The sequence below is a fragment of the Panthera uncia genome, chromosome B4 (genome assembly GCF_023721935.1).
Source record: "Panthera uncia isolate 11264 chromosome B4, Puncia_PCG_1.0, whole genome shotgun sequence".
Classification (NCBI taxonomy): domain Eukaryota; kingdom Metazoa; phylum Chordata; class Mammalia; order Carnivora; family Felidae; genus Panthera; species Panthera uncia.
The window spans coordinates 76,932,894-76,946,659 of NC_064809.1; the positions used below are offsets into that span (position 1 = coordinate 76,932,894).

Genomic DNA, 13,766 nt, shown 5'->3' on the forward strand with positions numbered 1-13,766 from the left:
CAGGACCCAGCTTGCTACCTCAGATGGAGCTGGAGCCAGCGTGTCCCTGGAGGAGACTGTACAAAGGGGCAGGACACAGAGGGAACTTCACCAGAAACCCCCATCCCCCAACGGAGGCTGTCTGAATTAGCTACAGGAGGCTGGCCTCTGGCCCTGGTAACCAAGGCCTCTGGAAGGACGATCTGGCTCTCATGGGTGGGAGGGGTTATGTTGGAGAACCCAGAAACTGAAGGGGACGGGGAAGATGCTGAACCCCGGGGGCGCCTGGCTGGCTCCGTCTATGGAGCATGTGACTCTTGATCTTGGGATCATGAGTTTGAGCCCCACATTGGGCATAGAATTTACTCAAAGAGAGAGAGAGAGACTGAACCCATTAGGAGGGCAGGCTGGGATTGATCCAGCTTGCCAGCATAGCCCAGTCCTGGCACAGTGCCTCGAGTATGGTTTGCACTCAGTAGAATTCGTGAGAGGGAAAAAGTGGGAGAGGGGAGAGAGAGAAGGGAAGACGCCCCCTCAGGGAGAAGTGGGTGCTGCTTCATGTCACAGAAGAGCTAGAGAAATGGTCCAGAGACAGGGGAAGAGGAGTAGGCAGGTTGGCCCGTGATTCCAGCCCGCAGACTCTGGTCAGTGGTCCTCAGGCCTCTCCCCTCCCCACAAAGGACAATATTTGGCTGGCCAAGCCCATCAGGGGTTTCCTAGCTCCTCCTGAGGGCTGCGAGGAGGAGAGGACGAGGCTGGCTGGCTAGAGGACAGGGTGCTGTGGACTTGGCCTGGGGTGGACAGCAGGCAAAGGAGATGTGGGTCAGTATGCAGAGTAAGGGAGACTGGGCAAACACTCGAAACAGCGGGCAGGCATGATTTTATTGACTTGTGCAGAGTCCCCTGTGAGCTGGCTCAGGCTGTGGGCAAGGGACACAGAGCTGGCCAGGAAGGGCAGTGGAGGTGGGAACTGGGCTTAGAAGGTTCTGGAAGGCAAGGGGAGCAAGCTGCTGCCAGGTCACTCAGTATGTGACAGACGTCTTCAGACTTGACTCCACCGTCTTCTTCAGGATGGTGTGGCCTCCGGAGCTGGAGCCAGAGCTGAAGCCGGAGCCGGACACAGAGCAGGGGCCCCAAACCGGGCCCTCCCCAGAGCCCAGGGTGACGCTGGAGCCTCTGGTCACGATGCTGGAGCAGCCAGACCCAAAGCTGCCTTTCCCACCTCTGAGTCCACAAGCGCCCCCCAGGTCACCACCAGCTCCTCCAGACATGATGGTGCTGCCTCCCCCTACAGCTGCCAAGAAATGCACCAGAGTCACGGCAGGGTCCTCAGCTCCCCACGGGGACCCCTCTCCCCAAGTCCCCTGATACTCACAGACAGTGACCTGGCTGGTGCATTCCCCAGACATCCTGATGGAGAAAGGACAAGAGAAGGAAATGCTAAGAAGGGCTGCAAAGAATGCATTCCCTCATGCTTTTTAGCTTCTTGGAGCAGCTCACATACCCAATCAGCAGATGAAACCCACAGTCCTGATTTTAAATCCCTGCCTCCCCGCTCCCCAGCAGAATAGGTTGCCCTTAGTGGCTCGGAGTGCCAGGAAATCTCAGAATCCCCCTCAGCAAGGAGAGCATTGCAGTGGCAGTCCATCCCCCTCTGCCCCCTCAGCTGAGTTCCCAGGCCCCCCACCTGCACTCCTCCGCCTCCAGGAGCCTGCGGTAGGTGGCGATCTCCACATCAAGGGCCAGCTTCATGCCCATGAGCTCCTGGTACTCCCGCAGCATCCGGGCCAGGTCCTGCTTGGCCGCTCTCAGAGCAGCCTCCAGCTCGTCCAGCTTGGCCTGGGAGTCCTTCAGGGCCAGGTCCCCACGCTGCTCAGCATCAGCAATGGTGGCCTGCAGGTCGGCATTCTGGGATGGGTGTAGAAATGAGGGAGAAAGTGGCTGCAAGCCCAATACAGCCTCCCAAGTCACCTGCTGTGGATGGAGCTTAAAGCCCAGGGTAGACCACAATCTCATGAGCTCAAAGTATCCATGGTCACCCCCACTTCCCCGTTGCTCTCATCCTAAGGGAGCGCATTGCCTCTTCTGCTTCCTTAACTCCCCGAGTGGGTCGAATAGTGTCCCCAAAAAATGTCATGTCCACCCAGAACTTCAGACTGTGGTCTTATTTGGAAAGAGGGTCTTTGCAAACGTAATGCATTAAGGACCACAAGATGATAGCATCCTGCATGCAAGATGAGCCCTAAATCCAATGAGTTGTGTCCCTAGAAAAAGACAAGAGAACACGGAGACAAGCACAGAGAGATGACGCCATGTGACAACGGAAGCAGGGACTGGAGTGATGCAACCGTAAGACAAGGAATGCCCAGGAGTCCCAGGGCCGCCAGAGGCTAGGAAAAGGCGAGGAAGGATTCCCCTGCCGAGCTCCTTCAGAGGGAGCGCACCTGCTAACACCCGATGGCATGCCTCTAGTCTCCAGAACTGAGAGAATACACGGTCTGGTGTTTTCAAGCCTCCAAGTTGGTGGTACTTTGTTACGGCAGCCACAGTAAACTCATCTGTTTCCTGTCTCACCTCCTCCGATGATCTTCCCCTACTTCTTCCCACTCCTGCCCCTTAGCTCCTTACCCAAGGCACTGTAGCTCTACCCAGGCACTTAATGCCCTTCCTGTCCTGTATGGAGCAGTATCTACAAGTCTCATCTTGAGGGTGACCACCATCCTTGATGGTTTGAGAACAGCCCCATTTCAAACACTTTGTCCTGTTATCAAAGTACAGTAAAACCTTGGTATGGGAGTGTAATTCATTCCGGAACCATGCTTGTAATCCAAAGCACTCCTATATCAAAGCGAATTTCAAGAACCATTGGCTCAGTTGTGATCATGTGACGTTCAGTGTCACATACTACTCGTATTGCCAGACATCGCTCGTTTGTCAAGTTAAAACATATTAGAAATGTTTGCTCACCTTGCGGAACGCTCGCAGAACAAGTTACTTGCAAGCCAAGGTTTTACTATATATCAAACCATGTGCCTCAGTTTGGGGTTTGAGAAATACACTCTCTGTGCTTACCTCTCTGATCTGATAGAAAACTCCCAGAAGGGGAACAACTTCTCTATCTAATCTGCCATCCAGTGGGTTTACCTTCCTGTTTGGGTCAGGAAAGAAGGCATTCCCTAAAGGCTCTCATTATTCTAGTCCCAGTGTAGTCTCATTCCATTCTATTCTATTCTATTCTATTCTATTCTATTCTATTCTATGTTTTTCTATTCTTTTCTTTTCTTTTGTATTCTATTCACAAGCACCTTGTTGTTGGGAAATATCATCTCTATCCTACAGATGAAAAAACTGAGGTTCAGAAAAGTGGTGAGGGGCAGAACTGGGACCCTAACCCCGGACAGCTGATGTCTGGTCCTAGACAGCGGGGCTCTGCCCTAGGTCTGGCACAAGGATATCCATTCCACCATGTGTGTGCAGGAAAATGGGGCCGGGCGGGAAGAATTCCCAAGAGGGATTCTCACAGGACAGGCACCTTGCTGTGTGGCAGAAGCTGTGGGTCCCAGATGTGGGGACAGAGTAGCACTCCTAAGTACTGGCTGCTGGGCTGAGGCTCCGCACCCTCAGTCACCCTGGTGAACGAACTGAGCTTAGAAAGTATCTGGGCTCTGCCCTTAGATACTGATTCCCTCAGTCTGACAGAGGCCCAGGAATCTGCATTTTAACAGACATTGCCGAGGCATTCACAAGCAAGGAATTCAAATCTATGGACAAAACACTGGCAGCAAATTGAACGATAGGACCTGGTCACCTTCATCTCAGGTCCTGAATCACATCCCACAGGAGAGCAGGTGAGGATGGGTGGAGACTGTGTCTGGGCTTTGAATGGCCTGAGCTCCAAGGGCTTTCCCAGGGGGGCCCCACCGGGGAGTGGACGGGTCACACGTGCCCTGCTTGCCAAGCTGAAGTGCGTGAGGAGCCCGCCTGATCTGTCGTCTCGGCTCTCAACCCTCTGCCGATCCCAAAACCGATTCTTCGGGTTTGGGGAAAGTGGGTGCAAAGATACTGAGAGCTGAAGAGTCTGTAATCCTTCACGTCTAGAAGTGAGGTCTCCAGGACTAGCAGGAAACCATGTCTCTCTCCTTGCTGCCCTCTCCCTCTCCCCCTGCCAGCCCACACCAGGCACCTACAGCATCACCTCCAACCCACACAAAGCATCTAAAGCATCTGCCTACGGAGGGCTCGCCCCCCCCCCATGCACCCCCATTCCACTGCCCATCTCACCTGCCCCCTGAGTTCCTGGCTTTCACACTCCCCAATGCGGGACCCAGAAAGTCAGCACCTAGCCTTAGAGTCTCCGCTGGGCTTGAGAAGTAAGACTCAAACGAAAAGACTAGAAAACAGATGGATTAACACTCTCCCCCAAGGAGCCAAAAGCCAAATGTACACCTGGCCATGAAAGGCAGCGCGAGCAGCGCCCCCTGGAGTTGTTCAGTGCAAAACACACACAGGCTTGAATTCAGAGGGAGGTCAAAATCCTCCGAAATGGGGCTTGAGGTTCTCTCCACCCAAATTATCCAAAGCTTCAGCCAGTACTCAAACCTGGACACAAACCTAGCAGTGACCCTGGCACCAAGAGAGTACCGGGAGGGCCTGGGGAGCTCTGGGAGCCTTACCTGCTTCTTGAGGTTCTCAATCTGACTTTGCAGCCTCTGACTCGCCTGCTGCAACTGAGAAATCTGGACTTTGGTTTCCTTCATGCTATCCCCATGAAGCTGGGCGGACGCCTGAAGCTCCTGGTACTGAGGGGAACAGAGGTGACACCATTAGTTGAGAGGACTTTCACCTTTGACCCCAAGACCATGAGAAACATCGTGTCCCCAATTCTTCGCCTCCTCGCATCCTCACTCGGAATGCAGGTGAAACGCTGAAGGCAGGACACGGTGGGATGAGCCCACGCCAGTCTGGGCTGGTGTCCCCTGGTTTCCCTCACTGTCCCCCTCCTGGAGAGGGGAAGTGGCCATGCCCACCCAGCCCTGGAGCCCCAGGGAGGTTATCAGAACTGCCCCAAGGGGACCGAGGGGGACGACCACCCTGGGGCATGGGCATGGAGACACAGCCCTTTCCAGCCCGGTGCTGCCCCCTGGCCCTGGCACCTTGGTCTGGTACAGCATCTCGGCCTCGGCTTTGCTGTTCCGGGCAATCTCCTCGTACCGGGCACGGACCTCAGCGATGATGTCACTGAAGTCCAAGCAGCGGTTGTTGTCCATGGACAGCACCACGGACGTGTCGCTGGCCTGGGTCTGGAGCTGGTTCAGCTCCTGCAGGGAAGACTGACTCAGTGTCCACCTGCCCCTGCTCCCTTTCCCCCTTGGAGTCCCGGGCAGGTTGTCAGGATGCCTGACTTCTGCCCACACTCTGTCAGGGGGCAGCCCTCATTCCCCTGGGTGGTGCTGAGCATGCCCTCTGTTGTCTCCTCTCCTGAAAAGGAGGGTTGTAGGAGGTGATGTCTGATGACTCTTGCAGCATGGACATTAAAGGTAAATGTCCTGCAAGCTCGAAATCGCCTGGTCCCCATCACTGCCCTGACTTCTTATCACACCTGCCTCCCTCTCACTCCTTCTGCTCCAACCCCCACAGCCTCTTCATTTCCGCAAAGGTACCAGTGCTCCACTGGGGGCCCTGAGCTCCACCTGCAATTCCCCGGTTTCACCTTCCTGGTTAACTTCCCCACCAGCCTTCTAATCTTCTCTCAAACTTTGTCTTACAAATAAGGCCCCTCAGGGTGCCTGGGTGGCTCAGTCGGGTAAGCGTCCGACTTCCGCTCAGGTCATGATCTGGTGGTTTGTGAGTTTGAGCCCTGCATCAGGCTCTGTGCTGACAGCTCAGAGCCTGGAGCCTGTTTCAGATTTTGTGTCTCCCTCTCTCCCTGCCCCTCCCCCACCTGTGCTCTGTCTCTCTCGGTCTACCAAAAAAAGTAAACGTAAAAAAAAAAAAATTACCCTATCTGAAATTGCCACCTGCCTTACCCCCTCCCCACCTTCCTAAGCCCCCTTTCCCTGCTCTGATTTTTCCTGTTGGTCATAGCACTGATCACGTTCTAACATACTCTACAATTTACTTCTTTAGTAGGTCTATTGTTTATTGCCTATCTCCCAACAGAAAGCAGGCGTTGATTTGTGTCTGGTTATTGACTAGTGCATCTCTAGGACCTAGCAATCCACACAGTACATTCTCAGTATTTGCTTGTCAAATGTCTGCATGACTGGATCCAAGTCACCCTAACCAGGCTTCGCCTCCTGGCCACTCCCACTGTGGCCAGGGAGCCTGCCGGCCCCATCCCCTCCCCTCACTCCCACCTGCCCTCAGCAGACCACCACCCTGCATTGGTGGATCCTCACTTCTTCGTACAGATGCCTCAAGAAGCAGAAGTACCCTTGCAGAGACTCCAGTGTGCCTTCTAGCTCCATCCTGCTCAGGAAAACCCCATCCGCATCCTGGGGACAGGAAGACAGAAGCCATGTTCTCCCACTTCCTGCTTGTGGGTCCCACTCTGGCTCAGGAATTCTGGTCGCGCACTGCCCAATACTCATCCACAGCTCTCCCCGCAGATCCACTCCTTCCTCCTCCAACCCCGCCCCACCCTGTTCTCCCTTTTGCCTGACACTGACCCACACTGCCTTCAGGAAGCCTTCCCGGATTACTCTCAACCAGTTCTGCTTCTTCCACTCCCTCCCCACCCTCTCCCACAGTGACACCCAGAGCTCATCATGCAGTCCTTCCATCCGATCTTGTCCTGGGGTCCCTCTGTCTACATAGATGTCTCATTTCCCTGGGGCCCCCTACAGGCTGCATGAGATCATGTGCTGCATTAGGATTCCCACCCCCTGCCCTCCCAGCCCTGAATTGGGCTTTAAAGGTGCATGGTGGGTGCTCAGGATCCGCAGGAAGCAGCTGGACACCCCGCCCCTCACCTTTTTTAGGACCACAAAGTCATTCTCAAGTGTGGCGTGCCTGTAGGCCTCCTGCTCATACCTGTCAAATACGTACAGAAGGACAATGCCTGAGGTGGTGAGATCAGAACCCATGCCCCTCCTCCAAGCACAACCTCCCAGAAAAGGCCCCTCTTGCCTTTAGATGCTTCCAAGCAGGACACATAACCAGCCAGCTCCCCTACCTTCCCTATCAGGAGGTCATTGTCACAATCTGGCTATGACCCTCTCCACTCTTTCAGCCCGTGTCCACCTGACCACATGAGGCCACTTTCCTTCACGTCTATAAGGCACATTCCCACACCTCTCCTCACTACTCACAATCGTCATGTGAAGGGGACATTTTGGATTGTGTCAGGGAGATCACGTGACTTTGCCCAAGTCGTAGATAATTAGGTGGCTCGAGCAGATCTAAGACCAGCTCTCCCGGTCCCATCCTGGGCTCTTTGCAGGACCCACCCCACCTCACAAGCCATCCTCCCAATGGCTCTGAGGGCAGGTGACATGTTCCCAGCCTACAGGTAAGGAACTGAGGCCAGCAAAGGTAAAAGGCCACACAGCTACCCCTTGCTCACAGTCGCCAAACCCAAGCCTCTGGTTAGTCCAGGGCTCTCTCCACACCACCAGGTGACCTAGGTGGGGAGCCCAGAAACACAGCCCAGCTGTGAATCATGCCACAAGCCTGGGGATGGTCCCCCTAAATGGATTCCCTTCCACTACCGAGACCAGAGAACATCTGAGTCATTTTAGCCCACAGCTTGCTCAACAGGATTTATCGAGGAAAAACCCACTGCGGCATTGTTTAAACAGGCCCCTCCCAGGCCCCTGACCGGACACGTGGCCCTTGTAGCTGGATCTATTGGAACTGAGGCTCTCTAGACCTGGGCATCAGGCACTGTGGGGCCTCCTTACCTGTGACAGCGGGGCACCCTGAGAATCAGAGGGCTTGGGATACAGAAGGGAGGCCACCCATGTGTCTCTGGGAGCTCAGCATGTGGGAGACCCTCCAACCAACAGCCCCGATCCAAATCCTCCTGGACCCCACCCGGGCCCCCGGGGGCACTGGGGTTTGCCTACTTGGCCTTATACTCCTCCTCCTGGTCCTGGCAAAACTTCAGCTCGGCATCCAGGGCCCCTCGTTCTCTCTGGAGCTGCTCCAGCCACCTCTTGAGCTGGGCCACATAGGCCTCGAAGAAAGACTCCAGGCCCTGGGGACTGTCGCTTACCCCCTGCTGCTGTAGCAAGTGCCACTTAGTCTCCAGGACCTTGTTCTGCTGCTCCAGGAACCGCACCTGCAGCACAAACAGAGGGTCCCTGAGGCTCCGGTAGGACTCCCTGGCCACAGGCTCTGGAAAGTCAAGCCCCAGGAACCCCCCACCACCACTTAGCCCACCTTTCCCCTACCTCCCAAATCCAGCCTGGGCAGGGGCAGCCTCACGCCCTCGCATGAGGCTCTGAGCACATCAAAATGATCACGATGGCTAACAGGGGAGGGGTTTCCCACTGCTGAACAACTGTTCTCTGTCCCTGTGCCCCAACCATAGAACAGCAGGGCCTCAGCCTAATCAGGACTGCAGTTAAACCACTGGAAGGACTTCCTCACTGCAGAAGTGATTAGAAAAGTGGTAGCCAAGGAAACTTCTCCATTCCCAAATCCACGGAGGACAGTTCCTCCGAGGGAGGCCCAGAAAGAGGGGCTTAGCCGAGTTGACCCTCACCTTGTCAATGAAGGAAGCAAACTGGTTGTTGAGGGTCCTGATCGCTTGGGTCTCCTGAGTCCGCACTGCCTGGAACTGGGAGTCAATCTCAATCTTCAAGGGGGTCAGCAGACTGTGGTTGATGGTCACTTCCCGGATGCCCCCCGGAGGGCACAGGGAAAGCCCAGGCCCACAGCGGCCCTCCACAAGCCACACCCCTAGCCTTCCCCCTGATGCCCAGGCCCTCCCACGAAAGACCCCCCTACGCCCCCCAAAAGAACCGAAGCTCCTGCTACTGAAGCTGCCTCTGCCACAGCCCCCAGAGCGAGGAGAGCAGGCCGAGCGAGCACTGAAGCCCCTCTGGGCCTGGCAGGAGGGGTGAGACATGGTAGAGACAGAAGGTCACACAGCTGCAGGCAGACAGACGGACAATAATCGAAGTGTGTGAGTTCCTGCCCCGAGGCCCCAGCACGAGACTTTTATCCCCTCCCATGCCTGGGCTGGGCCTTGGGGAGCAAGATGTTCTTGGCCTGACTGTATCTGTCACTGGATCCAGCTGACCTATTCCGACACGGCTGGAGAACAGGGGCCCAACACGTGCGGAGCCCAAGGGAGAAGGAGGCCCGGACCCTGCCCTCGGAGCTCCCAGACCAGCAGGAGAGCTGGGCCTGTCCCAAAGACAAGGAAGCAGCCCGAGACCTGGACCCCGGGGCTGGGGGTGGGAGCGATGGCCCCAAGCAGTCACTGTGGGCCATTCAAGGAAGGCTTCCCAGAGAAGGAGATGAGGGGGTGGGAAAGGAGAGATGGGGTTCAGATGGAGCATCTGAGTGCCCAGGAGACACTGGACAGAAGAGAGTGAAGCTTCTCGAGGGAGAATCTACCTACAATAATTGGAGAAGGAAGGCGCTTGGTGGCAGTAGGAGAAACTACGAGGTTAATAGAGGTGTTATTGTCATCGTTGGCTGAAAGACGCTCCAGGATTTGGAAATGAAACCGAAAAACAGGGTGTCCAAGTCCCTCCTCTTGCTCAACCCAGCAATCATCCATGAGGCGCCACCCCACTCCAACCAGGCATCTCCATCCAGGATCTGGGCAAGTGGCGCATTTCCAAGCCCAGCCTGTGTCCCCGCTCCTTCCACAGGCACGCAGCCCAGGCCCACCCACTTGGGTCACACACTGAGTGTATCAGCTTACAGATCAGAGGCACCTGGGCTCTGAAGTAAAATATGCATTTAGAAAAATACTCCCGGGGAAAGTGGGTGATGGGCATTGAGGAGGGCACCTGTTGGGATGAGCACTGGGTGTTGTATGGAAACCAATTTGACAATAAATTTCATATTAAAAAAATAAGAAGAGGGGTGCCCGGGTGGCTCAGTCGGTTAAGCGTCCGACTTCGGCTCAGGTCATGATCTCACGGTCCGTGAGTTCGAGCCCTGCGTCGGGCGCTGGGCTGACGGCTCTGGGCTGACGGCTCTGGGCTGACGGCTCTGGGCTGACGGCTCTGGGCTGACGGCTCGGAGCCTGGAGCCTGCTTCCGATTCTGTGTCTCCCTCTCTCTCAGCCCCTCCCCCGTTCATGCTCTGCCTCTCTCTGTCTCAAAAATAAATAAACGTTAAAAAAAATTTTTTTTTAAATAAAAAATAAAAAAATAAGAAGAAAAAGAAAAATACTCCCTTGGGGTACTGGGAGCAGACACGGGAGTCCGGGGCTCCCCCCAGGATAGATTCTGTGTCTGCCCTCTGGTATTCCGTGAGCCTCCCACCAGGTCCAGGACGCCTGGTAGGGGGCATCCAGCCACCACCACTGAAGCTCCCTGAAGCTCCTCCACTGCTGGTGAGCAGCATTGGACAGCTCGGATTTTTAGAAATTTCTAAAGTTCCTTCTATATATGGTGGGAGGGCAATTTCTTCCTCCTCTCCCCCCACCTGCTCCTAGAGCCGGATGGCCCCTGATACTAGGATACTGTGCCTTTGATAATGCAACTCAAAGCAAGAATAAGCAGGGACTCGGCATAATGAACACTCAAGGGACATGCTATGAGGAAGTCAGTCCTAGCAATGTGAACCATCCTGTGGCTGCCCTACCCGCAGGCCAGACAACAGTGAGCAAGTCTCCCCTCCCTCCAGAGGATTAGAAGCCCCTTCCTCCTTCTTCTCGCCCCACTTGGCACACCCCTGAATGAAGCTGAACCACAGATGACCTCAAGGGGAAGAAGTAGTGGGGCCTTCGGTGGGGAGAACAAAGGAGATCAAAGCACTAAGGGGCCAGGTGAGGAAGAGAAGAAGAGCGAAAAGATCCCAGCAGGAAATCCGAGTGTGCCATGGAGAGGGAGGCAGCGGGGAGCAACTCTCGGGTCTAGAAAGAGAATCCGGGAAATGGGCTGAATCCCACTGAGGACTCACCTCCAAACCCTCCCCCCTGGGGACCGCCTTGCAGCAACAAGGAAAGCCAGATGCCTGCCTTCCAGGCTCCGTGAATGTGTTTGAGAAACATCTCTGTGAACTGGACTCTACCACCCCTCCCCCTGGTATTAAGGGTGGAGGACAGAGATCACGGTGGGATGGCACCAAATCCACCTCCCTAGAACTTCCTCATATTTGTAATGTTATAGAATAGTAAAGCCAGAGTGAACTTCAAGGGCATCTGACCAATGCCCCCATTTTACACTTAAAGACTCAGGCCCCATAGGGTGTAGGGCACCCTTGGGTAACCTAAGAGATGGCACCAGATGACCTCTAAGCCTGCTTTGACTAAAGACTCAGGCCCTATAGGGTGCACCCTTGTGCACCCTTGGGTAACCTAAGAGATGGCACCAGATGACCTCTAAGCCTGCTTTGACCCATCACTCCGTGATGTGAGTGACTTTTGCTCAAGGCCACCCACACAGCTGATCAGGCTGGAGCCAGGACCACCACTCAGCTCAGGCCACCGTCCCATGGAGCAACCCTCTAAGCCCTTGGTCATAACTTGTCCACCACTCTATCCAGCTCGGGGTCTGGCATACGCTAGGCACCAATAAGTATTTGTTTTAAGACATGAGTCCTTATCCGTGACTGTCACACCCAAGGACCTTCTTGAATCGCCCCGGTTCTCAAATGCTGCTGTTTCCTTCCATTAAAAATAATAATAAGGGGCGCCTGGGTGGCTCAGTCGGTTAAGCACCCGACTTCAGCTCAAGTCATGAGCTCATGGTCTGTGAGTTCGAGCCCCACATCGGGCTCTGTGCTGACAGCTCAGAGCCTGGAGCCTGCTTTGGATTCTATGTCTCTCTCTGCCTCTCCCCCACTCACACTCAGTCTCTCTCTCTCTCTCTCTCTCTCTCTCTCTCTCAAAATTAAATAAACATTAAAAACAATTTTAAAAAAATAAAATCAAAATCAAGAAATCAAAAATAAATAAATAAATAAATAAATAAATAAGTAGGGGCGCCTGGGTGGCTCAGTCGGTTGAGCATCCGACTTCAGCTCAGGTCATGATCTTGCAGTTGGCGGGTTTGAGCCCCGCGTGGGCCTCTGTGCTGACAGCTCGGAGCCTGGAGCCTGCTCCGGATTCTGTGTCTCACTCTCTCTCTGCCCCTCCCGACTCGTACTCTGTCTCTCTCTCTCTCTCAAAAATAAATAAACATTAAAAAAAAATTTTGAAATAAATAAATAAACAATCATTCAGTGATGGAGAGAATGCTGATGCAGTTTGGAGATTTGAATGCGAGGCCCTCACGGCCTGAGCGATCTGCTCCTGTACACAAAGGTGCACAGAGAGGTCTCAATTCATGCAGCAGCCGAAGGACAAACAGCTCGAATCACAGACTTCACACCAAACCCGGGAGTGTGAAGGCTCTGATGGGTCACAATTATGGTCACGGTTACGGCTGTCCTCAGGCTCCCTGCTCCCAGTTAACCCTCCTCAGCCTCACCTCCTGCTCTGTAGCCCCTGACCACTTGGGCCCACCTTCAGGAAAGTGCCAGGCTGGCACCGCTTCTTGAAACTCCATGGGGCCCTAAGCTCACTAGAATTCCCCAACCTCTTTGGCTCAAGCCTGTGCTGCCTGCGCAATTTCTTGACCCAAATGCCATTCGTTACTCACATTTATTCAATTTTGTATCAACAAAATGTGATTGAGCACCGACTGCGTGTGGGAGCCTGTTCTGAAGGTTAAGAATTCAGCAAAGGGAAAAGCCCAGCCCCCACACCAAGAAAGCCTAGAGTCTCGTGGAGACACACACAGTGAACAGGTAATTGGACAAGTATTTCATTGCAATTACAATAAGGAAAGAAAAGTATACGGCATGAGACAGGCCTAACCTAGCTGATCCCCTGATTTATTCTTGAGCATGCCAGGAACACTCATGCCTCAGAGCTTTTGCATTTGCTGTTCCTTCTTCCTGGAATGCTCCTCCGCCGATACCCATGCCTAAAAGTCACCTTCTCTGCTGCCTTAAAACCAAAATCGCAACCCTGGGTCCATCCCTCCTCTGACACTTTTTATCCATTTCTCTGCTTTCTTTCTTTCCACTTAGCTCCTGGCACTTCCTAACATTCCATGTACTTTACTTATTCATTTTGCTCACCTGCCTTCCCACAGCAGACTGTGAGCCTCATGGGCAGGCATTTGGCCCCTTTGTTCATTTATGTATCTTCTGCACTTAGAATGGCACCTGGCAGGGGCGCCTGGGTGGCTCAGGCAGTTAAGCATCTGACTCTTGATTTCAGCTCAGGTCATGATCTCATGGTTTGTGAGTTTAAGCTCCACATCAGGCTCTGCGCTGACAGCCCGGAGCCTGCTTGGGATTCTTATTGTACCTTTCTCTCTGCCCCTCCCCCACCCATTCTCTGTCTCTCTCCCAAAATAAACAAAAATAAGCTTAAAAAAAAAAAGAATGGTGCCTGGCATACAGGAGGCACTTAATAAATACCTTATGAATGAACGGATCCCCGTTCAGTTTCGTTTCATTGATTTCCTTCCATCTTTCAACCTCTGGAGGTCCTTGTGACTCTTAATTCTCTGAAGCATTAGTCAATCCCCAACCAACCACTGAAGGTGAGGGGCATGAATGCATTTGAGAAACATGGTCGTGTGTGTGTGTGTGTGTGTGTGTGTGTT

The 13,766-nt window shown here is 54.0% G+C and overlaps 1 protein-coding gene across 1 annotated transcript; it reads right to left on the reverse strand.

Annotated features, from left to right (window-relative positions):
• Nucleotides 1-726: 726 nt before the first annotated feature.
• On the reverse strand, nucleotides 727-9,239 carry KRT78 (keratin 78). Its single transcript, XM_049625549.1, has 9 exons — nucleotides 8,687-9,239; nucleotides 8,046-8,260; nucleotides 6,951-7,011; nucleotides 6,378-6,473; nucleotides 5,133-5,297; nucleotides 4,653-4,778; nucleotides 1,667-1,887; nucleotides 1,355-1,389; nucleotides 727-1,273 (listed from the first exon to the last, which is right to left on the reverse strand). The coding sequence occupies exons 1-9, from the start codon at nucleotides 9,050-9,052 to the stop codon at nucleotides 1,002-1,004; spliced, it is 1,557 nt and encodes a 518-aa protein (XP_049481506.1). The 5' UTR covers nucleotides 9,053-9,239; the 3' UTR covers nucleotides 727-1,001.
• Between the last annotated feature and the right edge of the window lie 4,527 nt (nucleotides 9,240-13,766).

Coding starts and splice junctions, on each gene's coding strand:
- KRT78 (XM_049625549.1), bottom strand. CDS start 9,052: ATGTCTCACCCCTCCTGCCAGGCCCAGAGGGGCTTCAGTGCTCGCTCG. Junction 6,474..6,950: donor ACTTTGTGGTCCTAAAAAAG/GTGAGGGGCGGG, acceptor TCCTGTCCCCAG/GATGCGGATGGGGTTTTCCT. Junction 4,779..5,132: donor AGATGCTGTACCAGACCAAG/GTGCCAGGGCCA, acceptor TGTTCCCCTCAG/TACCAGGAGCTTCAGGCGTC.